The 27057-nt window shown below is 41.3% G+C and overlaps 2 protein-coding genes across 2 annotated transcripts; one reads left to right on the top strand and one right to left on the bottom strand.

Annotated features, from left to right (window-relative positions):
* Positions 1-206: 206 nt before the first annotated feature.
* On the top strand, positions 207-6764 carry lsm11 (LSM11, U7 small nuclear RNA associated). Its single transcript, XM_058063743.1, has 4 exons — positions 207-681; positions 894-1033; positions 1131-1214; positions 1465-6764. Exons 1-4 carry the CDS (start codon positions 249-251, stop codon positions 1702-1704), a joined length of 897 nt encoding a protein of 298 aa, XP_057919726.1. The 5' UTR covers positions 207-248; the 3' UTR covers positions 1705-6764.
* clint1a (clathrin interactor 1a) lies at positions 2827-14712 on the bottom strand. Its single transcript, XM_058063742.1, has 12 exons — positions 14497-14712; positions 11412-11516; positions 10669-10765; positions 10227-10335; positions 9618-9782; positions 9321-9501; positions 8683-8902; positions 8510-8597; positions 7579-7644; positions 6825-7117; positions 5178-5370; positions 2827-4862 (listed from the first exon to the last, which is right to left on the bottom strand). The coding sequence occupies exons 1-12, from the start codon at positions 14535-14537 to the stop codon at positions 4519-4521; spliced, it is 1902 nt and encodes a 633-aa protein (XP_057919725.1). The 5' UTR covers positions 14538-14712; the 3' UTR covers positions 2827-4518.
* Positions 14713-27057: the final 12345 nt, after the last annotated feature.

Genomic DNA, 27057 nt, shown 5'->3' on the forward strand with positions numbered 1-27057 from the left:
GACAGATTGCTTTTGTACTGCTGTTGCAGGAGACATTTATGTTGTAGTAGAAAAATAAGTACTGTTTTTAAACGGCGACTATGCCTTTATATACGTATGTGTATCACAAAAATACAATGTTTCCAAAAGAACGAGCACAACAATGTTTCTTAACTGTATGTGGCGTGAGCACTCTGGCAGAATATTAGCATTTCCCATGATGCTCTGCGATAAAGTATGCGCTGTTGCTGCGGCGCTTTCAAACAAACATGGAGGAGAAAGAAAGGCAGAAGAGAACAGAAAAGCCAGATAATGAAGAAACAGCATCAACGTCCCGCCTAAATGCCTCGCCGGTGTCACTGGACGACGACACTTCTAAAACAGACGTCTGCTCTGAAAACTTCGACCCACTTTTGGCCTTGTACTCACCCGCGGTGTCGCTGCCTTTTCCAAACATTAAATGTTTCGACAATGTCGCCCAGTACGAGAGCTTCCTGAAGGGCGGCCGGGGCAGAGCAAAGCCGGAAAATGTGGAGAAAAAGCGGCAGAAGGCAATGAAGGGGGTGGCCGACCCGGAGCGTATCGAGCGGCTGAAGCAGCTCATGGTGAAGAAGCCTGAAGATGAGGAGGCAGAGGGCAGCAACAAACCACCGCGGTCACGACGACAAAAGCCTCAGAAAAATGTCCTAACTAGGATGACCCGTAGGTTCAATACTCAAAACAACACTTTTACACCTCTAATTCTTGTACTATTTCATTCATAATAGCCACTTTCAGGGGAAAAAACTAATAAACAATTCACCATAACACTCACAATTTTTCACATTCATTCTAATGCATATACTTTGTTTTTTCAGTGATTGTGCTCACGTGCATGAGCATTTAAAACTGACCTGAGATCTGCTTGTGTGCAGTATGCAAAGGCAGTCCTTTGGGGGAGCTGTACCGATGTGTGGAAGAGAGGATAAGGGTTAAAGTGCACATCAGGACCTTCAAAGGATTGAGGGGTGTGTGCTCTGGCTTCATTGTGGCCTTCGACAAGTTCTGGAACATGGTGAGCTCGCCTGGCTTTGGTGAAACAGGCCATTTTGGTGTTCTTTTAGTTTTTATGACGACTACTCGCTGCTGTTACTCGTATTTCTATTTGGCAGGCGATGGTGGATGTTGATGAGACATACAGAGAGCCTCTTCTTGGGGAGGCCTTGTACCATGAGAAAGCCCTCACCATCACACGGGTATTTGCTGCTTTAGATTGTCAGTTGGTTATCAAATATTGCAAGAATAAATAGAATACTACATTCACTTTGTCAATCATTTACAAGGCTTGCGTAAATCTCCAGACCTCAAATATAAGACAACCAGTTGTTAAATACTCTCTTGTATTCGGGTCAAAGATGTGTGAGGCATGGCATCTACGAGAGCATGAGCATACATATAATGTACACAGTTGTCACACTCGTTAAGACTCTTGAAATCTTTCCACAGCTCTTTGAGAAGTTGAAACTCCAGGAGAGCTCAGGACGTGAGGATACGACAACACAGCACAGCGGCCAAGGAGAAACCAGCAAGAGTCCACCTTCAACTCTAAAAGCGACTTCAAAACATTCGACTGCTCGCCCTGCCAGAGGAGACTGCAAGACTTATGGCAAGGTCCAAACTCGCCATGTCAACCAGCTTTTCATCCGGGGTGAGAGCATTCTCCTGGTCAATCCCCAACCACTCTGACACCACCTGAACTGTGCATGAACTGATAGTGATCTGTGGTTCTTCTATTTGTAAGAATCCACTGAGAATCAATCATATATCATATTGATATGGAGTTTATTTCTTGTAGTTTTGGGTCTTTTTTGACATGCCTCCAACTGAAGTCACTCAGAAATGCACAGAACTCTTATCAGCATCAAATTGTACAATTGTAATAATAAAGCCGATTCTGAATGAGACGGAACAAGATACTCGAGGGTGCATCTCAGTGCTCATCCAGCAGGTGGCAGCAAAGACACAGTAAAGCTTTGGTCGCCATTGTCTCCAGATTGTCTCTTGATGTTGCTTTTCCACTTAGTTTGAACAGGAATGACAGCACAGTCTCAGCGGACTTCATAAATGCATTATGAATAATTGAGTTTGTGAAGCTCGGGATTGCAGATGGCACTCAAAAGCTGTCATTTGTCTTGACGTCTCGGATTGCCTTTACTCTTTAATGGGCACATTACCCATAAAAGCACAATTTACTGCATCTCGTCGAAGTTAGAAAATGCTTTCGCGTTTCAATGGTGGAGGTTACTTTTGGTTTATCGGCGTCCCCAACACTTTTCTGGATTTTTCCTCGTTTATTTTGGTCAATTAGAAATGATACGATATTTATACATATGAAAGTTAACGACAGAATGAGCCAGGAGTCATACTCACTGATTACGTTCAACTTTTTTTCGTTAGTTATCTTAACGTATATAACATACAGTATATTGCATTTTCACATCATCCTATGAGTTTAGTTATGTTTTAATCATTGTGCCGCACACCAATGCATTAAACACCGACAACCGAGACGGACAGATGCCGTCAAAGGACAGCCGTACAAGGTGTCGTGCTGTCGCAAAGACGTCATGGCTTACAAGTATTCCAGCATTGGGTTTGTGTGGACATTACTGTTATAATTGAAGGTAGACTTAAAAAATAATATGTTAGTCCCAATTAAATTAATATTTACCAATTTCAAAACTCAACTACTTAATATGCAAGGTTTGTGACACTGAACATGCTTACATCGACTAAAAGTACAGTTCCGAGCTTGTGCCGCTTGAAGCTCATTTGAATGACGCTAATGAAACAACACAGGCCATTAAGTCATTTCAATCAACTGTTTAATGTTGTAAATAAGCCATCTTGCTGTGTAACTCAAAATGGGAATAATGCAAAACATATTGATAGTTGCAGATAGTGTTTAAGTAACAATCCCATTTTTTATAGATCAAAAGTAGAAAAATAACCCCTGCATAAGACAAACACTACTGAATTTTTTTTTGGTCATTTTAATGTTCCAGACTTCAATAAAAGGCTACAATAGTATCGGTGTGCAAGGGCTCGAGTCCCCCAGAGGCTGCAGAATCCACTTCCTTGTACTCTGGCCAGTGAATAATTTATATCATTGGCAAACCAAAAATGTCAGGCACCCAAGATTTATATGATATTACAGTTACAAGGGTCAGGAGGCACTTGGTCCAGTTAAGGAGCAGTGCTTTGTATGTTCTAACAGATCAGCACCAGTTCTAAGTGAACAGGATTGTTCTACTCATCATTCTCTACCTGCTAAGCTGTGAGGGACACTCACACACAGTCACACACAGGAAGTGTCAACTAAACATGAGCGGCTGTTAATGTATATAAAAAAAAGGGCGGAGACATCGAACAAGAACTCAAGCTCACATTTGATGTAATCAGAAAACAGTCTGCGCTAGTGGAAGTACAATAACTCAAAAAGGCGGAATATGTCCAAAAGGACAATCAAACAGCAATCGTGAAGTAATTAAGACAACTGTTATCTGTACAGTTTGCTTGGCTTGAGGCACGAGTACAAATTATTTGTACATGGTGTGGTTGCTACTGTCAACACTGCATGGTCACATTGTCTCCCTTGAGGAAGTTAACCAAGAGAAAAAGGTCTTCCAGGCACTCTGGGTTGTAATTGGAAGAAAAAAATCCAACTACTGATTATCTCGTTTAAATGCAAAGTGATCATACTTTTCTTTTGAAGCAATTTATATATATATATATTTATATATACTGTATATATGTACACCATCACAAAAGCCATATATGTAGTACCAAAGATAATTGATGATGTCTGTGATTGGAAATCTCCAGACATGAATGAGTCAAAGCTTTAGTTTCACACAGTCAATGATTGCCAGTAGGACACAAGGCTCCATAATGAGTGGATGTGTCCCAACATGGAAGGGAAGGTCACAATGATCTCCATCAAAAATCTAAATTTAGATCCTTTTCTGGATGATGTAACTCTTCACATTGTTATTTCCCCCAATAAGCTTCTTCATAAAGTGAGCGATTTGTATTTACGGGCTAAATAAAGGAAGACAAGGACAAATAAGAGGTAACTTGATATATTAGAAGTTAAAATGGCTGATTATGTTATCCTGACTTACTATTCAATAAAGTTAGAGAAGAGGCATCTCAAAAACCGATGCATATACATTTTTGCTATTCTGGTGATTTCATTTGATTGAGGTTGTAAAAGCGAAACCCCTGACATTCACTGGGTATAACACACCTCGCATTCATAAACAGCAAGGCACACGATTTACAATAGCTGTCTGATGACCACCCCCAGACCGCACCCAATATTGGTTCAAACTCCATACATGCATACACTTAGCTCCATTTCACTGTACAGCATTGTTTAAAATAAGGACATCGCAGAGTTTGTATTTTGAGAGTTGACATGATTCAAGTACTCTTTGTTTGAAGCTCATAATCCTTCACTAACAAGCCCTCAGATATCATCTCTGCTTTCCAGCGTAATCACTTCCCAAAGTTACCAAAGTCGGCAAATGCGTCATGTTTGGACTGTTGGACCATTCCTGGATTCATCCCCATGGCACCAGGAATTACCATTGGCATACCTCCCTGTGGCATCCCCATGTTCATGCCCATCCCCATCATCCCTTGGTTGGGAGCCATCGCCATCCCCATCATTCCGTGGTTGGACGCCATTCCCATTCCCATCATACTTGGGTTGGAGGCCATGCTCATGCCCATGCCAGCACCGGGGTGCATCATAGGATTCGCATGCGGTCTGACTGCAGAGGGTCCAAGGCTCATTGTGGAAAATCCTTGGGAGAGCATATTAGCGCTTGCCTGGTTGCCTGGAATAAATGGATTGAACATGTTAAGAGTTTATCAACAAAAGAGCGCTTTCAAAGTGCACATTTATTGTTACCAACATATGTTATGTTATGTGAGAGAATGGAAAATAGTCTGTAAAATGTGTCGTCAATTGACGGCAGCTTGTCAGCTTGTCTAAAGCCTATTGGTGCCAGCGTGTGTGAAGTTCCACTTGAAGTTCGACTATTCTACCATCTTTGTTTACACATTTTGCCTGGCTACACAGACTCTCGGGTTATAGTTATCCACCTAGTCTCTGGTTCACAGACTCCAAATGCGACCCCCTTTCCTCTAACCTTGTTGGAGTGTATTGAGGGTGGGTTGACTTGGCTTGGGCGCCTGCATGCCCGGACCCAGGAAGTCAAGGCTGATGTTCACAGAATGGTCTGACCAAGTGGAGGGGAGGGAAGCTTTGGCTGCAGCACCCTGAGAAATGACTCCCTGCTGAGTAGTCTGCGGTTGTAGAGGCGCCCCGATGTTCTGGATTGGCTGGAATAGACATTAAAAAAGGAACCAAATAAATAAAACATTCTAAGAGATCTTACTTTTAAGACTACAATATTACTCAACTATATAATGATATAAGTTATTAGCAATTCTCCATGGTAGAGAAAGTAATATACAGTTTCAGTGAAGAAATCCACACTATGCTGCAATAAAAGTAATATAGTATAGTGTGAAAAGATAGATTCACTCTCTGAAACCAACCCTGAAAGAGATAATGAAGAGTTACAGTTCCAGGTTCTGATCTTAATTGATTAAACCATATTCTTGAACACAACAGACTAAAGGCAGTGGTGGGTGTCTACCTTAAGTGGGTCAAGAACCTTTTTAAAGAAAGGGAATACAGTCGACATGCACCGGCTTTTGTTGGGTTTTTAATGTTGGTTTACATGTCTCAAACCTGATGTTCTTATTCTTGATGTCAGCCGTACGTAGAGTGGGTGGTTAGGCAGGGATCTCAAGGGGCGAACTCGAGCATCTGTTAACACTCTACCGTCAGGTTTATCGTCTATTTCAATCACAAGAGAAGTGTCTTTATCACACGGCACACTGACTGAAGTGGTCACAAAGCAGTGCAAACGATGAATAAATGCATACAAAGGGACGGTTGTATGTTCGAACACTTATCTATAAGGGCCAAGGATTAAAAAAACTATCCCAACACACAAGTATGCTCTCTGGTATTAATACTGTATTATTGGTATATTGAAGTTGTGGGTGTAATATAATTATATATTTGTATCTAAAAATGTTTTTGCCTATATTTATTGTTTTTCATACCTTTACTTTGGACTAGACACATTCTTTGATCACGTGAGTGTGTTGAAGAAATTGCTTTTATGTCTTTTTTCACTTTTGTTTCTTCACTGTCATGTTCTCTTGATATTGCTCTTTTGTCTTTGCAGTTGAAAAAAAGCCCAACTTGGCAAAATGATTGGTCTCCAGAGGCAACATTGTTTTATCAATTCCTGATGATGCTTGTTACACGATAACAGCAGTCGTCACACAAGGTCATGTGACAGACATCTCCTTTGGTCTCTCCTGTTCAAGTACAGAATGCAGAATAGCAATTTAGCATTCATTAGGTTTAGCAATGACTAATTGAAATCTACAGCATCAAACTGAAGGGAAAGCAACAGTTTCCTGCTTCAGATTTTTAGCTGCGTCTCCAAAGTAAATGTGCTACCTGCTCTAAAAAAAAACCGCAAACAAACCACTAAGCAATATTTCGTTTGTGCCTGGGAAGCTGTGTACTCTCTCTAGCCTATTATAATTGTATACATCAGTCAAGTAACATTAACTGATAATATCAGCATTCCAAACCTGTCAAGGATTATTCTCCCCAAAATGTCAGCATGAAACTGATGTCATGTAATGCTAAGTATATCAATAAATTATTCAAAATGGATGCTTGTGTGTATGAGTGCAACCATGCATACCTGCGACCTAGACTGAGGCAGGCCTGTGGTGCTCATGCTTTGTGTACTGTTCATGCTGAAGTTGAGGCTCTGAGAGGAGGTGAACGTCTGAGTTGGCCCCATCAAGTCAAATAGATCTGCTGAGGACGCATTGTTTCCCGCAGCTGCGACTGGGGCGGGGGCAGGACTTGCAGTCATGGCTCCAAAAAGGTCATTTCCACTGGTGTCAACAGACTGAGCAGATGCTGGCATCTGGCCACCAGGGAACGCATTCCACTCTCCAAAGTCTCCGTTGCTGCTGGAGACTGCTGCGGCTGAAAGATGAAAGGGAAAAAAAAAAAAAGTTATTTTCCACCCGAACCATGATGTTGATATTTTGAGTGTAAATAACGGCAGCATTCTGCAAACAGAAATCGAAATGTCAAATTGAATCTCTCCTGGAAATCAGTTGAGTCTTTGTAGGGTCAGTCCAGTTTTACTGAAGGTATTCTCGGTGATAACCAATGCCACATTTTAAAATTTAATTGAATTGATTCTGCTTGTTGTCTTTCCCTCTCAACTTCCTCTGCCCCCCCCCCACCAGCACCGTCTTCCTCTGTCCCTGTCTCCTTGTCATCCATAACTGAAGCTGATGTGTGTCTGTTCTTGTTATGCAGAGCAGGTAGCATGCACCATATGGCCAGCTTTCCTTTTGAATATTCTAGCAGTGTGCTGGAATAGCTACAATGGCACAACACACACTTAAAAACAAAAAAAAAAAAAACTTGAATCCTACCAGATCCGGCGGAAAGACCAGTCGAAGCAGCGGGCGAAGAGAAGTCGGCAAATCCACCAATCAAGTCTGCAATGAGAAAGAGACATGAAGAGGTCCATTTTTTATAGACCAACTCCAGGTGTTGAGCTGCCAGCTAGCATTCCTTCAGTGTCAGGAGTGCTGGGCAGAAAGGATGGGTGGTAACATCTGCTCAGTCCTCCTGCCCTCGTCATTCACCAGGGACTACTCCAAAAAACATCTGTTGCACTTAGTTCCTATACATGAACTCCCTCCTCCAACAGTCCCCAAAATCTGACGCCAACAACAGCAGCTGGACACTGTGAAAAGTATAGAAGTGTCCGTTTTAAGAAAGCCAGCCGTCAGGCCATTGGATCACCATTTCCCATTTTGTGAATAATCAAGTGCAGAGACTCAGATTGTCTTTGCTTGGACCTTGATTGCGTGAGTGTATAAGATTAAACAGATGCTTGGTGACCCATAACATTACCACTTTAAATAGTCTGTTACATTGTGCTGATGTATTATTGTATCACTATATGGAGTGCTGTAGTGCAGTGTGACAGATCTTTCAAATTGCACTGATTTCAGATGTAATAAGTCTTAAACATCTTAAATAAGATTAAACCGGCATGTAACACCCACCTGTAGGTACATTACTCTATTAAATTGCAGGGGAAAAAAGAGCTTCTGGACTTTTGACCGGGACTTTGGTTACATTACAATGTAGTATGTATGTCCTGCGTCGGACCACGCCTCATTTTATGTATTTACTTAAACTACACTGGTGAGAATATGACAACTACTCTGTATAAATCTTTTGGCTTTCATACATTTTGGAAGAAACATGATTTGCAATATGACTTTTTTTTTTTTTTTTTTTTACTGAAAATCATGGTTGAAAATGTCTTTCTGAAATTGACTCAGAAAATACCTGTGGAAGCCGGTTTTGAAGGTGTCGTGTCCACCATTAGTAGATCAACGAGTCCACTACTAGAAGGCTGTGGGGTTGCTGACTGGGGCTGAAATATGATAAAATAAATACATGAGAGAGGGACAATATTCTTCCGTCTACTGTATAGGAAGTTTCTCTTAAACATATGCTACCTGTTTGGTGGTGGCATTTGGGCTCTTGTCACCTGTGTACTGGGCCGCTGCCCCCAAGTCCACTTTCCTAGATGGGACACCACCTCTCTTTCTGGTAGCCGTCGTCTCTGTTGCTTGGACTATTTGTACACTCTTGGTGGTAACAGTCTCTTCTTCATCTTTGAACTCTTTGCCTGACTTGCCATTATGAGATGAGCGACCTCGTTCCTCCTCATTGTCACTTGAAAAAAAAACAAAAAAAAACACAAACATATTGAAAGCCCCTGTAAAATGTTTTAGTGTGGAACATATATATTTTTAAATGCTCAATTTTAAGCTCCGTTTTCCATTGTGCTGCCTCTATGCTTATTCTCACTAGGTATCCCAGCTGTCTTTGGGCAAGAGGCTGGGTAGGTCGAGGTCAAATTTATTTGTTTTCATTTCCAACGATTAACTGCTCAAAGTGCTGTACAACAGTCAATAAGACACAAAACGCACACGGCTAATCACAAATTGTACAGCTAACAGTAAAAAGTACAGTGTACAGAGTAATGACACTCATGAAAACAATAAAACGGGTATATTTTCAAAATGGTTAGAATGCCCTTTTGGCAATGGGAGTTGATATTTGGAAAATGGTTTGTGCCGCTTCCCCCTACCTAAATCGGTCTGGAGAGTCGTCTCTGTCCTTTTTCCTGAACTTGTTGATGGTATCGTCAATGGTGCTTCCAATCTTGTCACTGATCTCTCCCAACTTATCGCTGAAAGGAAACTGTCCTTTATTATTCTCCCAGTCGTCATCCCACCTGCCACGGCTATCTGAATCGTACCTGTCCCCCGCTGGAGGCCAACACATCAAAACAGAAGGATTACACACAGATTACAGAGAAAAACATCAATGTTTTTGTATAAGGGGCTGAGATTAGTTTTGATCAATTTGTCAACAGCGGACTTACAGTAACCTCTGTATCCTCTACTGTCTGAGGACACGCCAACATATTTATCTTTGTTTTTCTTTGCTTTTTTCCTCTCTTCCCTCAGCCTTTCATCATCCTGGACAAACTCCACCAGCTCCTTCACCTTCTGCCGCACATTCACCCCTTGGTCCTTCCCATGCTCGTCTAGGTGCAAAGATGCAGCATATAATTACCAACGTGTACAGATTCTTTTAACAAACTTAAATGCTGACGTGCAGCCTCGCACTTACAGACCACAGCAAATTTAAAATCAACAGAAAATGATGAATTTCTTGTAAACTACACCTTAAATACACATATGGTTGAAAATAATGAAAGCAGCTTTGTGTGTTTGTGACTGTGGGTGTGTGTGTGTGCGTGCGCACGTTTGTGTGGTGTTAGGAATTGTGGAATAAGCAAAGCTTTCATCACAGCTCACACTGAAACTGTTGTTAATTAGCATTCTGTTAGAGAAAGCCTCTCATTATCAAAGCAGAACTTTACAGCTAAAGTGACAATGAGTTGCAGAGGTTTGACATGCTTGCGTATGCACTCCTCTACCAAAGTGCAGAGGAAAAGAAAACACGGTAGAGGGGGAAAAACACTTACCAACAAAGTGGTAGCTTTCTAATGATCTCAGGTCATAGAGATGTTCTCTAGCACTAGTGACAACCCGCTCGGATCCATTCCTGATGAGATGAGCAAGCAGCAGTAGGGACTGCAGAGGAGGACAAAATATATAATAATCAAGAGTGATTTTGCATAAATTGCGGATATGAATATTGTAGAATTCTATTCAAAACGGCCAAGATTGATTTTTTTTCTGGCCAGCAGGGTATTGTATTGAGAAAAATCCAGGATAGGTTAAAAATCACAAACATTCAAGGGTTTTCCACACATGGTTTTGATGTGTTCATGATTAATCACATAAATGTTCCTGTAAGTTTGAAAATAGCTGCATTTTTAAAAGGGTCAATCAATTGTAACCATCGGCCTTTGCGCCTGTGTTGCAGAAATGCATATACTACAAGTTTGTAGTACATGGACATACCTTGTAGACTCTCCTCCAGTTTTTCTTGTTGTCTCTCAGCATGCGGGTCCACAGCATGTTCATCACCTCTGGGAACTGCTCGTACATGAAGGTTGCTCTGAGCATTAAGACATTTGCAAAGCAGAGAAATAGCCAGCACGTTAACACACCACAATGCAAAGTTCATCTGGCTTATTTAGTAATGAAATAACTGGTCAAAGATTGTTTTCAGCCAAAATTGCTTTTTGAGTATTATCAATATATAATTATAAATAATACAAAATATTTTTTTATGTAATATTGTAGAGACACAAGGGTCACACTTTTAAATTATTTTACTACTAAAAATGCTACTTTTGCAAGGCTGAAACTCAACTCTGAACGCCTGACTTCATGTCTGCCTGTCTGCTAGGTCCCCTAGGAAACAAGACTTGTTTATGTCTTCTCTATGTCTCTTATTTTGTCTACTATTAAGGTTATATGGGTGTAAAGATGACTATAGAGGTGTTATTTCATGTCTAGAGGTAATGTTAAAAAATACTTAGAAGACAGGTTAGTAAACAGTTTTTGATGCTCTAACTGTAAAAATATGACTTTTATAAAAAGGAATCCTACTTCGGGGAAATTCACTTATCACGGTTGGATGTGGAACAAATTACCCGCAATAATTGAGGGATGACTGTAATATATAATCACAACAAAGCAAAACCTTTATTCAAGATAGTAAGAGAGGTAGCATGCAACATTAATTGAAAGTTGCTCACCTCGAAATTTCACTCATCTGCTGTCCTGATGGTCCCCAGGGGTCATCATTGGTTGCCTCTCTAACTTTGGACTCTACCTCCGAGTAGTTCATCACCACATTGGTTCTGTGCAGAATTAAAATAATAAAAAATCAATATGAAAGAAAACAAAACAAAACAGACCAAATCACATCATCTGTTTCAACAAGTAAAAAGGTTGCATTTACTGCCACACCCATACACTTGTTCTTTCAGCCTCTGGACAATGGGACAAAGGGAATGCTTGGTTGTGAACGCTGCATGGAACCAGCAGTCAAAACAAGAACCGTATAACGTGTCTATGAACAAACAAAAGATAATTTGTGTCCAGTATAAAACCACAAGACCTGCTGCAAGAGACCTCTTGCTTGATTTTAGCCTACAAAAAGTACAACGTAGGGCAACATAAACATAGTCAGGATCTTTATTGGCTATATAAAAAAACTACCAAATGAGAACACCTCATAAGCTTGTGAAAACACAGAACACATGTTATCTTTCATCTGTTCAGTCCTTGTACACATGTTGCAACTTCTGCTTGAAGTGGTTAGAACGTGACCTTGTTGAACAGTCAGGAAATATCCGAAAAGAATGATGAGTATGTAGAAGTTAAGCCACAAACGATCATCAAATACAAAGACTGAAAGAACGTGGGACCTCCAAATTCACCTGAGGGCATATAATTTGGAAAGCAAAAATCTGGGGCCTCTATATTTTGTTTGCTGGTTAATACAATGCTAATAAGGAGGGAGGTTTTGGATTTGAGCAAAAATATTAAGAATACATTTGGATTCTTAAATATCAGAGCTACAGTATAACCAAAACATGGTATGGCGGGTACATTTGGGCCGTACGCTTCCTAACCTCCTCACATATTCATGCCACCTCAGCACAGCGCCTAAAAGAGCAGCATTGATTTGGTGGTAGTTTAACTGGGATACACCCTTTTTTGTGGTTGTGAAGACAGACTGCATCACTACGTCAAGCTTCTGGGGATGAGGATTACACACTTGAGTACACAGTGTTCTTTGGAAGAAAAAGCAAGTTCATGGCAAGAAAACTGTTTATTTTTCCCCGGAAACACATCTCATTCATCCTAAGTTGGTAATCATTGAAAAAATACACAGGATAAATAAACAGCATACATACAAATATTGTGAGGCATATTGAAGACAGAAATGGGAAGTTCTGGAGATGAATCTAAACTTACAAAAGTCACACTTATTGCAGAAGTTGATCCAAAATTGGAGAGCGTCAATGTCAAGTTAGCAGCTCTCTACTGTAATTCTTAAATGGAAAAATAGCCCCAGTGTGAAAGAGGCAATCATGACTGACATAATCTAGTTTTTCTTCAGTTACTTTCATTATGTTGTATGATGTGGACATATCATCTGCCTCTGTAATAATTTAAGATACTGCACATTGCCTCATGTTCTTATAAATGACACATGCATGCAGAGACAGGATGTAGTAATGCAATGGCTTATCTTATTTACTGGTCACCATTGCCTTCAACGTTACTGATAAAGTGGAAGTTGCAATTCTCTCCGACAGTGGTGTACTATCACATACTTTTTAAACAGATATATTCTTTAGATTGGCATTTGTCCAAGTGTTTTACTCTTTGTTCACACGTTATTTTTATGCACTGACAAAACAAACAGCTGAAGCGTAGTCGGTTGGAAACCATTTACACTACATTACCGTCGGTGACACGTGCTGTATTAATCACCCAAGGCTTCAGGGAAACTTCAGGGATCTTTTATTTGAACATACATTTTCCTCTTTATTTTGTGCCCTTTCTGTGTCACACTACTTGCAAGAGTGCATCCAACAGAAAAACACTCTTAGATAATAATGGTCTTGGGTCAAATATCTGCAAACATGTAACTAATAACATTGCATGTAAGACCTATAATACAATAAAAATGTGCACACAATTAACTTACACGTGAAGAAAACTTATAAACGAAAAAAAACAGAAGTTGCTTGAGGTCAAAGCTGGTAAATATTTACTACTGGTTGCCATCACACACAACTGACACTTTAGTGTACTACATGTAGGAGTGTCACGGCAACTCATTTGCATACACTTTTTAAAAATCAGTTCACATGTTCTCAGTAGTGTTGAGCGATACTGCAAACCTGTGTTCTGATCTGAAACCAAGGAAAGTTTTTTTTTTAACTTGAGTATGTTTAAAATCATGAAATTATTTTGTCTTTAATGTCTTCTTTGTGACTCTGAGCATTTGTCAGACAAGCAAAGCCACACCAAACACACACATTTGTGAACATAAACATAGAAAATAACTGGAAAATATCGATCTCATCACACTAGTATCGATCCGATAAGGATACCACCACCGGAATTGTCCCCCACCCCTCGTTATCAGCTCCATTGTCAACCAGCTGTTGAAACGTAAACAAGACAAACTGCACGTCTTGTTAGCTAAATTATGTGTAAAATATTAACAAATGTTCGAAACACACCAATAAATGACATATTACTACATGTTATAACATTTTTACATGTTGATTCACACGAAATGATAAGACACACGTTCACACACTTCCATAAGGAGTAACTAAAAGTGAGTCAAACTTATCGACAAGTGCCAGAATGTCCACGTCACTTGGCGAGTTCGTGTATTTAACTGTTGTCACTTCAAACCGTGGCTGTGAAACGTAACGTTATATAGCAGCAGTACCCCCCTCTAATGAGCCAAAGCTGTCAAACTAGCTTAGCTGGCTAGCCGGGTCAGTTAGCCACCTAGCCAGGAAATTAGCTTGTTGGCTAAGTGAGTTAGCTTGACCTGCCGGGAACAAACAGCAACAACACGCTTAGGTTATAAGCAGTACATTGCGCCTCATACCATCAAATGCAACAATGAAATAATGAGCGTACACGTTGAAAGAATGAGTCCAATTTGCCAACAACATAGCTAGCAAGCGTCCAAAGCTAGCTAACTTGTCTGAGCGACGTGACGTCAAACTTTTTGATACGTGTCTCTTTCAAACAGGTACACTCCGCACGCAAAGGACACGTAAACGGCTGCCAGATACTCACGCTTTGTCAACCAACTCCCGAACCTTCCACATGTTCAGCATCTTGGCTCTGTGAAAAGAAGCTTTCCGCCTCGCTAAAACGCTTCACTCAAAGCCCAACACCGATACCAAACGTTGAATTGGAAAAGTAAAGAGTGGTCACACCTCTCTTTCTAGACAGGAGGCGCAAACGCACCAACCAGGCCGTCACGAAAGCTTACTGGCGTCAATAAATGATCGCTTCCGTTTGCTTCAAGTACTTTGAAGTGGAAGAACAAAAGACCTGACATTGCACCTTTGCACCAGGAACCTCTTGTTGCAAACTTTGTCATGGGAACACATACGCAATGCAATAAGGATTTTAAATACACACTCATTCATTGTTTTCCTAATTGTCTGATCATAGGCCCTGCAATGTAATTATATTTAGATAGCTTTTTTGAATAAACAATATAATACAATGCAATAACAATATAACAAGAAATAAACCATACTATACTAAAAATGAATAATTATAACACAAATTAAATGACCTATTTGCACATTATTCAGCTATTGAGTGTGAAGCTAAAGCCACATTACAGTATAACCTTTACAGGTGAGCTTCACTGACATTCTCTCAATGTTTGAATGCCCTTGACAAACTGTTCAGTACTTTTTGCAGAACTTGCTGCAACAAGGAACTCAATTCATAACAGGTGTGTGAGCCAATGTTTATTTTTTTAAGCCTTTTTACAAATTTCAAAAGTCGGTCAGTATGCAACCCTCAACCGAAAAACTTTGCAACTTGACAAGAACGCAAGTATAAGACCAATCATTTTAGAATATAATAAAACTCTGAATTTATTTATTTTGGTTAATAATGTTGGCAAAAAAGGTTTCATTTGGCATTTATTTGCTCAAATGGACAACTAATTGAGGCATGGCGTACAGTATATTACAGCAAAGGCCACTATTTGAGCATGGATGTGTCAAAGTACACAGTACTTTTTGGTGTATTTTCGGAGCATCTCAACTAACTTCTCACGCTCCACTGTCAAAGGAAAACCTTTCATTTTTGTCCAAATGTGCTCCAGCCACATAAAAGTGAGCAGGTCATCCCCCCCGCATGCTCTCACTCCCTCCTCATCTGGCATTCAGGCATGCAATGACCCAGTGATGCTGTGTGACAGGCCAGCCAGGGCACTGGCTGTTTGTGTCAATCCAGATCAATCACTCCCTCTTCTGGACGGATGACGTCATCAACGCACACAAAGGTCACAAGGGCATACTAAAGCCAGGCCTGCTGTGGCGAGCAGCGAGGTCAGCGTGGCATGTGAAGTGCCTTGACTGACTTGAGTGTCATCTCGGATATAGAAGGAGTTCTTGAAGAGGAAGAGGCGCTGAATGATTGGCAGCAGTTGTTTGGCCATGTTTTTAAATACACTTCCAATTCTCATGTGACTTGTGTGCTTATACAAAAACATCTAAATCCTTTTTGTCGTATTGATTAATATAGCTTGGGGAAGGATGGCCTACATCCATCAGGAACCTCTAATGATACGCGTAAATCGGCCCATGACTTCCACTTCAATAGAAGAGGAGGAGGAAACAACACAATAGCCAAAATACAAGCCTGTTGAGAAAAAAAAACAAAAACAAGAAACAGCACTTAACAGCCCAGAATGCACTGCACCCGAGGGAGCAGCCTCAATTACTGTTACACGTCCGAAGAGCAGAACTCGAGGAGTAGTGATTGCTGAGATGGAAATGGCCGCGTGTGATTGTGCATGTGTGAATGTTGTGTGTGTCTGAGAGAGGATGGATAGAAAGGCACTCAGTAAAAAGATCTTTCAGGAACACTTTGCCTCCGTGACGTTGACGCGAGCTGTTGATTGACGTGCACTTCTCGACACAAGCCAGAGCTATCAAGCTATCTGCCACGCATTAGGCATGGCGTGCTCCTCTGGGAGGGGCCTAAGTGGTAAATGATGTTGCTCAAGACACTCTCTGTCAACAATGTGTGCGTTTTTGAGGCTGCGGATGCTGAGGAGAGCAAAGTATTCAATCAAAGATTTGATTGAAAAAAGCCCATGTGTCCTGAAAGATCACAATTCTGTCCGCTGACGTGTGGATGGTGTGGATTGTGTGGATACTGTGGGTGTATGCAATCTTGGTGCTTATTTGTCCTATTTCCAAATCATATCAGGCTGTTTTAGTTTCACTTATCAGACAAAAATATTCTTTTACATTAGATTTTCTCATGCCACATCCAGAGTCATCTTCCACTGATTCCAAACAGCCAACAATTGTGGTGTAATTGTAGCAATGGGAACACTAGGGGGCACTCTGACTTTTCTGATCCTGTGAGATGATACTCTACCTCTGTGCTTAGCTTTTATATCCAATTGCCAGTCACTTTTGGAGAACCAGACTGTGTGTCCACAAAGTTCCCATGATGAATGTGCTTGGAATATGATATCTATGTGCGTAAAATAGCATTTTCTAACCCCCCCTGTGGAGATATTGTGTCATTTGATAACAGTTCTTTTTGTTTTTCACATTACCTATAATTTAACAGTTCTGTTCCGCGGAGCCATTGGTTGAGTCTCAGACTTCCTCTTGTCCATGGGACTGGTCTTTCTCTGCTGTTGTATTCCATGCTGTTTTTGTTGGCCCCCTTGCAGCCCCAGTTAGATCTTAGGTCCTTTTCCCAAGCGATATAACCCCCCCACACATCAAGCAGTATCTGACCCTTGTCTGCATGACACATGACAGGTCCACTGTGTTGAGTGTGTGTGTGTTGTGTGTGTGTGTAAGCAGTGCGTGTGTGTTAAACTTTCATGTAAACACTTATATACAGTACTGCATAGACACCTTATGTACCCATACTCAACATATCTGTCGCAGTATGTAAGTATTGAATGTGCTTATGCAGTCAGTCCATTTGTGATGTGTTCAAAGTCACACACACATCCTGCTGTGATCTTAAACCACACACACAGATGTTCCTAATGGGACAAAAGCAGTGTTCCCATTCCTGTGGATAACCACTCTGTTTATTTTTCTTTTATACTTGACTTGACGGCCACTTTCGCTTGTGAGAAAAAAGATGGGGAAATGATAGTAATAATAAAAAACAGCAAGACAGCCAACGACAGAAACTCCCACCGTGCTTTAGGCCTCCAAAGTCAATTGTCAATAGAATGAAACTAGTGAAGCTCAGCAACCGTGGCTTAAGTTGGGGGCGGTCATTCAGCGTATGATTGAAGCTGATACCTGTTTCTATATACTCGCTTAAATGAACTTGGGATAAGACTTCTAAGTATTTATGAGTCGGCATGTTACACTAAATCCTGTTTCCTTGAACCTGTCCGAGGCGTCATAGACGCAGGAACCCACGCAGGTACGCTCAAATCCAACGAGCATCTGCTGCTTTACTACCAGATTGAATTAGCAATTACAGAGAGTAAAACGCAGAACAAAACATCTGGAGCTGTAAGGAGTAGAGGTTATAAATCTGAGCGAGAGGAAGGGGGGTATGAAAATGAGCCAAAGTGAGATTCTCAAGGACAGTGTCTCTGATTGGTCCATTAACATGGCAGAGGTGTCAAAAAGGACCTGAGGCAATGGGAGAAATGGGACAGAGCAGAGGCTTTTAGAGGGCACGAGCAACACGAGTAAATGGAGAAGTACTATAAGTGGAGACTTTCAACATACGTCTGACTGAGATAGAATGTTAACTCTGCTCACAGGAAAGTACCTCCATAATCAGCGAGAAAGCAGTGGAAAAACAAAGATAGTGGGAAAATGACCTTTGTGGAGGGTTCAAAAGACTTCATGGATGCAAGAATTCGTGATAGCCACACAACCTGGAAAGAATAGGGTCGCTGGGGTATGTTGGAGCCTATCCCAGCTGACTCAGGACGAGCGGCACGGACTGGTCACCAATCTGGACTGGTCGCTAGCCAATAGCAGGGCACATATAAACAAACAATCATTCACACTCTACGGACAAACCCCAATTAACTTAACATGCATGTTTTTGGAATATGGGGGGGAAACCACACAGAGATGCCCAAACAAAGGTTCAAACCCGGGTCTTCCTGATCTCCTGACTGTGTGACCAACATGCTAACCACTCGACCCATACGCCAGGCAAGTTTGTATTTTCTCAAATATGTAAAAAAAAAAATGCAGAAGTACTATTGCTATACTACTGTGCATATGTTGCCAGCTTTGTTGCTTGAGTGACATTTTGCAAGATGACATAAATATACAAAAGCACGAAATTTTGTAGACTGAGGAAAAGCCACATTTTGGTCATTTGGTTACATTTTACCTGGATGATTTTGTCGGCCATTATATATGGTGCGTTTTTCTCTCCTCTTGTCAGGCAGGTTGAGGGTTCACTCTGTGCAAACTTAGACGTTTCATAGAACAACGATGCTCCGTAAAACAACGGCATTCAAACAGAGTGAGACCTCTTGTCAGTCATATAGTCGCTTTGTTTGTGTGGTTGTGTGGGGAGGAAATATTACTATTAATTATCATAACATCCGTGGTTCATTTGGTATCAAAAAATGTTGACAAATTGCACATGGGCAAATAAGCATTTACGCACCTGCATTGTTTTGTGACTTGGTTAAATAAAAACATGTATTTAAAGTTCTGTGATATTTTTTCATTGTACTTTTCTTAAAAATCATCATAAAATTTCATCTTGTCTTATTCCGATAGACCCAATCTCATGCATCATCTCGTCTTGTGAGTTGGGTGTCCTTATGTTCTTCACCGATTGGCATCAATGAAATAATTCTGCGCCTTTATTTCATAATCCTTCATAAAATATTCTAATCACTAACAAACATGTAGACTTTCTGTGTGGAGTTTATATTCTGCCTATGCTTGTTTGCAGTTTCCTCAGGGTACTTCCTCCCACAGTCGAAAAGCATGTACGTTAGGTTAATTGAAGACTCTAAATTGCCTGTAGCTGTGAATGCAAGTGTGAATGGTTGTCATGTCAGCTGTGATGGGCTCTTGCTCCCCTTGCAACCCTTGCAACCCTGCAGAGGCGGTATTGAAAATGGATGGATGGATGTATATTACGTGTACATAGTCAGGGCCACCCCTGGCCAAATTGGAGCCTTAAGCAGAATGTTATTTGGAGCCCTCCCCAATTACATAATTACTATATCACTAACGTGGGCACCTTCAGGAAATCTGGGCCCCATAAAAAAAAATCACCTATTAAAACTGACCCATTTCAAGCTATTTTTATACTATTGCTATACTATATACTGTGATCAAATCTGCAGCCTCTGCAGCAGCTGTACCATTACACCACCAGGCACTGACATTGCAGCAGCCTTGGGCTGTCATGCTCTATGCCGTGAGTTCACCCCCTCTGCGCAAATTTGGGCACCTCATGGGTTGTGACAGTGCACAGTGCGGCACTGTACATAGTTATACAATTATTATCATAACAAAGCATATTCCCAAGTAAGCAAAATGAATATAAAAACACGAACCAATTCAAATTGACATCATCCTTGAAATTGAAAGAATTGCGCTTGTCATGATTCACATACACTAATTCAGCTGAACAGATACTGCAAGTCATTGCAGAATTGGTATTGTAGCTCCACAGTAACATCAATCCAGTGGTTGTGTGCAAAAAAAAAAATAAAGGAGGACAATCATAATTGAAAGAGCCTGACAGAAGAGAAAGTGTTGCACTGAAGGACAATATCAAGTAAGTCTTATCAATTAAAAAGCAGTGTTTATATTTCCTCTCCAAGGCCAGACACACGGTGGATGTTTCAAATAGGTCAAGGTTGAAGTGAAAACAAAAGTTTGTCGATTAGCAGTCGAGGTGCGCCATTCCTAATTTGTATGCAAATCTGTGCGATCATCGAGCAGGCAGTGCTTACAATTCTACATCTGCATGTACTCATTTAATTATCCAAACACAATTCACAAAAGTCACTGGAAACAAACCAAACCAAAATAAAATAATTTGCATATATTTAAAAGAGCAGATCAACTCCCTAGGGGTTGGTTAATATTTTAGAGGCGTAATAATAATATGCTAAATCATTCACATTTTATCCAGCACCAAAACAAAGTGGCTTTGTCGATGTAATTAGGGTGTTTTAGAGTTGAATCACCCTGGCAAATGACCATGTTTTTCTCTCTGGGAGACCGGTGTGGGAACATAGATACACCTCTCTCCACATACTATGTGTGTGTGTGTGTGTTTGTGGTGTATTGTCATCTTTCTCATCCATGTGCGTGCAGTCTTAGAAAAGGATTGATTAAAGAGCGAGTGTCTGTCTCAGAGCAGTTAATGAGGTTTAGTCCCATGAGCTGTGAGGGTTCGGCTGTGTGCGAGTGCATACCCATGTGTGTTTGTGTGTGTGCATGTAGACCCAGTAGAAGACACTGTTAATTGGCTAAGACTTACTTTCAGCAGGGGGATAGTCAAGGGCACGGTGCCTTCACGTTTCTGCAGCACCGTTTGCAGAACACAGCGTATTTTGTCATTTCATTTGACTATACATCACTCTTAATATGTTTGCAAGCTTGGATGAAACGTGAACATGAGGATAAATCCTATATGTGAATGACACAGACGAGAAAATGAGCATTGAAAAGTGAATGGAAAATAATTTGCTGTTCTGGGCTTCACCTGAAGCTTTGCACGTGAATGAAACTCATTCATTTCCATCTCTTGGGACATGATAGGAACAACAAAAGAGGAGGAAGAAGGAGAGGAAGGAGATACTGTAGGATGGATACGGGAATAATATGAAGAGGGCCGTGACGGATGGACGCCATGTCACCTGTTTTGCTATCGTCACACACCTGTCCACCTACAAGGATACACTGACTTGTATATTCCTTTGCAATGCAACACTCAGCTTGTCTCAAACAACAGGGAGCATTGATGCTTTCAAGTGGAGCACAGCCCAAAGTAGAGCAAGGCTGTGTCTATGTGTGTGTGTGTGCGTGTGTGTGTGTGTGTGCGCGCGCGTGCATATGTGTGCACGTGTGTAAAATCCAGGCATTTCCCCCCATGGGACCTGCACAAACACGCTTCCCATCTTTCCTTTGAGTTTTACATTCAAAGGTTCCACTCGTTCAACTGTCAATCATCCTCTCAGCCAATCAAGTCGCTCCCTTCTCAGTCTGTTTATAGATCAAGGCTGGTTTAAGCGTATGTATGTGATGTGACTGGAATTTTTACTATGACTAATACTAATAGTGTAAATATTCATTTTTTTTTTAGACCTCACCAGTGGTGTCAATCAAAATCAACTTTATTGTGTCATACTGAGAGCACCCTGGCACATTTCTTTACGACTTTAGGCCCTGGAAGCACACTAACAATAAATCTTAAAAGAAATCCAGACCCGGAGAAGTATGTTTAAAATGACTGAATGGGGTAGTTTCAAGGATGCATAAAGCAAGAGAGAGAGCATTCTTTGTGTGTGGAGGTTATTAAAGACGTATCTTTGTGTTTATTAAGGCTGGTGAGTGTGTGTATGTGCACATTTGTGTAATCAGTGCTGTATAGTAGCATTATGGTGTGTTACAGAGCTATCGCAACCCAGATATGTCATGCTTAATTTAGTGGCTAGGAGGACAAGAGAAATAACCACATGGCGTTAGAAATGTTCAGTACTGTGAAAACTACGTTGTTTTATCATGCTACAATGAGCATATGTAAATAAATATGCAATATTCGCGATTCACTCTTTGTGGATCTTTGGTTAAAAAAAAAAAAATTTAAATATAAATAATTTTTTAAACAACCAATTTTTTCCACAGAAAACATACCATTTACTCCAAGTTGGTAATAATTTATAAATATGTAATAATAATGCATTAAATGTTAAAGTAACATATTTGGCCATTTTTTTTAAATTATTTTTCAAATTTTCCCGTATTTTTATTAAAGTTTCCTGTATTTTAGCCAACACAGTTGAAAAAAGTTCTATAGTGGCATTTCCGAAAGACCAGAATTCCTACCATTTTACCTCACTTTCCCTAAATTTTCTTGATAAACTTCCCTTATTTCCAAATTATTGCAAGATGGAGGTGCTCTGTTTGTGTTGCTACAGCAGCACTAGCATGTACAGTCCAATTGCCGATCATTTCAGCCTCAAAACTTGCAATGAGGAGTTAGCCAAGTATTCAAACATCTTGGCTATTCGTAGGTGGCGTTGGAACGTAACCCCCATGCATCTCCTGTACTGCTGCCAAAAACATATAGTGTGGCATTCGGCTTTTTTTCTGGCTATTTATGATTCTTCCAGTGCTTACTTTGCGTTGAAGCCAGAGTGATGTAAAAAGGGCAATAATAAAACCCAGTATATGCACCACATTCTCACCAAATGGCCATACTGTGCAAAAGGTCATTGAAACAACAGAGCTTGGGTACCCTGATTATGTACGTTTGTGCAGGTCTATCAGAGAGCAGGATACACAGCATCAGGTGACAGCTGGCGTCACCTCTGATTGCCATCTATTATGATGGAACAATAGCTTCCTGTGGGCCATGCTAACAACATATGTGTGTGTGTGTGAGAGAGAGAGCAACAAGGGAAATTAACTCAACCATACTTTGTCTGCTTTTTGCCAGCAGGGGAAATCGACAAAGAAGAAGGGGCATGGTGGGAAAGAGAGGAATCACTCACACACCTGTTATTTGGTGAGATAGACAGCTGCCATATGTTTATACCTGCCTGCCATGCGTGGGAATGTATGGTGAGTTGTAGTCACCAACAGAGGGCAGCAGAGGGCTTCAAAGCCCTTTTTGTCCCTCAGGCCAGTTAGGAAAGTAAAGGCTTGCACTCACAAACCGTCTAGACAAGCTACTGTCCATGTCACCTCATAGAAGGAACCCACTCAACCCTTTCTTGTGTTTTATTTAAGTATAATCGATGGAGCGGTGAGGTTTGTGCATCAAGCGGTGACCGCTTCATCACAATCAGAGCAATGTTTGGATAACGTTTGTTTTTGTGCACCTTAATTGTTTTGTTGTTTAAGGTGACAGTGCGGTTTGAACTGCAGGGCACTGGTAATGGTGGACGGTGCGTTCAGTAGCACGTCTCAGTGAAAAAGTAGATGGATCTATTCACACTACATGCAGAGCCGTGGCCTCCAGGCTTGATAGTTCCTGCTTGGGTAATGATTGTGTTCCCCTGTGGAATGTAGAACATTGTCTCTCCTCAAATGAGGGAGGCACACAAACACCAAGCACTTCAATATGCACAAAACATACAAGGTTGTAAACGTGTATGGACGAAATGTGACACACACACGCACTGGTCACACATACACACACATACACACACACATCCATGTGCCACATACATTAGCTCCACAGTATCAGAAGCATTGATTTGAACTCTCTCTCAGGCTTGCTGGGCTCTGCTGTGATCAATCAGCGAGCTTATAGCCCACATTGTGTGGCAGCTTGTATTGCTCTTTCTCCCTCTTCTCTAGCGATCAGAAGAAAATCCCACTCCAAGCAAGCGCAATGCACATTCATGCAATTTTAATGACTCTTAAATTAACCATCATATTTTTTTGCTTCACTTCTTCACTGACTAAATCGCTTAATATGCATCAACGCTGGCCTCACTTGTGGATTAGCCCTGACATTTTTATAATTCCTTTGCACAGGCATTGTGTTTATTTATGAGTGTGCAGGCTTTTTTGGCTGATAAATGGCACAATTAAGCAGCGCTCAGACACTTCAGGCTGCTGACAGATTTTTAGTGTCCTCTTCCTTGGCTAACGATGAAAGTAAATAATGCCTTAACGAGGTTGCTGGAGCAGTTGTTTGAGGATTCATTTTATGCCTTATATGCGCTTTGAGCAGCAAGCGGTGCTTGAACGCAGCACAGAAGCAGCCCAGATTTGATGCTGTGAATTTAATTTGAAAAAGCTTGTTAACAAATTCCCTCACAATCACGTCCAAGGTGACATGGAATTTCTGTAACATTTCTGAAGACAAATTGCATCACTTGTTCTTGTCTGCTGTTTTCCTGTCGGTATTTGTGGATTTCTTGACATGTTTCAGCCGCACATTAAAAAAAAAAACTAACTAACTGTGGTAAAGTCCCACTATTTTGAAACTTGCCACTTCCTGTATGCATTATTCAAAGGCTCCTATTGGGCGCTGCTGGGTTTAGTGATGAAAGCAATGTGACGCAATACTTTGCAACAGTGTTTTACAGTATTGTTTTACAAACTATTGTAAAGCATCAGTAGAACAAGGGAGAGAATTAGCCCGGGACCTGGGAGGAGGAGGAGGAGGAGGAGGAGGAGGAGGAGGAGGAGGAGAAGTGCAGCTTTATGAGCCCTCTGAGGCCAGCCAGGGAGCGCCAGGGCTCCTGTGCAGTTAAGCAGTGGGCTGCGGCCCTACAAGCTGCCCCCACATTTACAGAATGCCCTTGGACGGAGTGTGTGTGTGTGTGTGTGTGTGTGTGAGAAACACTGTGGGGCATGCATGCTCATGGGCTAATGAGTGCATGTGTTAATGCCTGTGTGTGTTTGTGTGTGCACGTGAGTGTGCACGAACGAGATGTTGCTGGGTTGAGTCAGTCTCCAGAGGAAAGGAGAAGGACAAATGCTCCTTAAAAATAGCCCCTGGGCAGCTGGTGTACACAGTCTATCAGCAGTCCGTCCCTGGGGCCAGTGAGGCAGGGCGGTGGAGGGAAAGAGTGGAGCGACGGGATGGATGCAAGAGGAGAGAAGTGTAGTGAGAGAAATGTGGAAAAATAGGCTGGGATATGAGTGCAGTTGAGTGAAAGGAGGAAGAAAGGAGGTGGAAGAGAAAATGACCTCGCGTTAGAAAAGAAGAGTCAAAGAGAAAAGAACAAACTTCAAATGGTCAATGAAGACAAAAAAGAACGGCGAGCACATCCGAGTCCCGCTTGTGAGTGCTGCAGAGGTCACGGTGCAGGGATGAGATTTTAGAGAGAGCAGCTTTGTCCCCAGACGTCTTCAGTTACTAATATACCAGTGTGCCTTTCTCTAAATCGCTCCCAGTCGGCGAGAGTCGAGATCCTCTAGACCCGCTGAGACCCTTTGTGGAAATAACTCGACTCCATTTGCTCTCGATAACGGCCTGTAACAACTTGCTCTTATGTGTGTGTGGGAGGTGCTGCGTGTATATTAGAATTCAGGGCGCTCATCGAACAATGGACATGTACGCATAATAGAAATGGATCTTTTTCCACTTCTCTGTCTACAAAGTTATCAAGCGATTAGATATTTATGGCAGCGGAATGTTTCTGATTTTAATGCTCCAGTGTGTGCTTTATGCACAAAAATGATTAAACCCAGAGAGATGAGATAAGAATATCAGGTAGAATACAGTGCGACTGGGAGGATTTGTGGGTGTATTTCAACTTTAAATGAGAAATAAAGAAGTGGAAGTCATTCTGTGTTTGCTTGAAGGATCCCACACTCTCACGGTATCATCTACACACCAATTAGAGCCCCAGACTTGGGAAGGATCAATGCACTTCTGAGTGTGTGTGTGGGTGGTGTGAGTGTGTCTATGGATGTATTTTGTTAGTTTCTCCACACGGCTAATTGAGCTGCTTTTCTTCAACAGTTGGGGGGCTCTTAGGCTGCGGACAGATGCCCTTGGGCACAAGGTGTGTGTGTGTTTGTCCCGGTGATCATGTGTTCCACCCCTCCATCGTGATTGTCCACACATACCAAAAGGAAAACATGTGTGTGATGTGTTTGAGTGCGAGGCATGCGGGCCGTTGGTCTGTCACTGGCGTATTTAACAGTCTCTAGACATCATTAGTACCCCCACTGTGACATCGGGCCGTCTTAGCTGAGCTCTTTATAAAGCTTTGTTTAGAATACTCGAGCCACATGTGCTCCGTTGCGACTGATGAGCCCTGAGCGGGTGGTGATGGAGTGGGTGGATGTGTGTGTGCATGTGGAAGTGGGGTGGTGATGGAGCAAAGCCACCCTGACAGAGATGTTACCCAGCAGCGGCATCCCGTGCGCCTCCCCCCTATACCTAAAGAGTACGGCTCTCAATGTCATAGTTTGGGTCGTATTTAACTTAAGAGTAAAGGATACTTGCTGTCTGCTGAAACTCGAGGACCCTAAAAAAGTTTGCTATGGTCAAGCCTGCATGCTTTATTTATTTTGATACTGCCCTTGTCTTCTTTAAATGACTGTACTTATAACGTCAAATCCAAGATGTTCCACCACCTCGGTCAATCTCCAATTTGTCTGGATTCCAAAACTAATTTTATTGTGGGAAATACAATACCGGTGCTCGTTGGGTTATGAACGAGATCCGTTCTTAGGCTGTTATGTAAGTTGAGTTTTAATGCGAGTCAGAACATAGTATACCTAAATTAACAGAGGATATGAAGAACATATACTGTATACAGAAATAAAATGATACAAGATAGAAAGGAAGAAGTAATAAAATCTCCTTTTGTCCTTCTCTTATCAGAACTTCTTGTAACAGTGCACAGAATCCATGACCCCTCTAGTATTCATACAATCATCTTTATCCTGCATGATGGTTGCAACAGATGAGCAGTTAGGACCA

This window comes from Doryrhamphus excisus, chromosome 23 (assembly GCF_030265055.1).
Source record: "Doryrhamphus excisus isolate RoL2022-K1 chromosome 23, RoL_Dexc_1.0, whole genome shotgun sequence".
NCBI lineage: Eukaryota > Metazoa > Chordata > Actinopteri > Syngnathiformes > Syngnathidae > Doryrhamphus > Doryrhamphus excisus.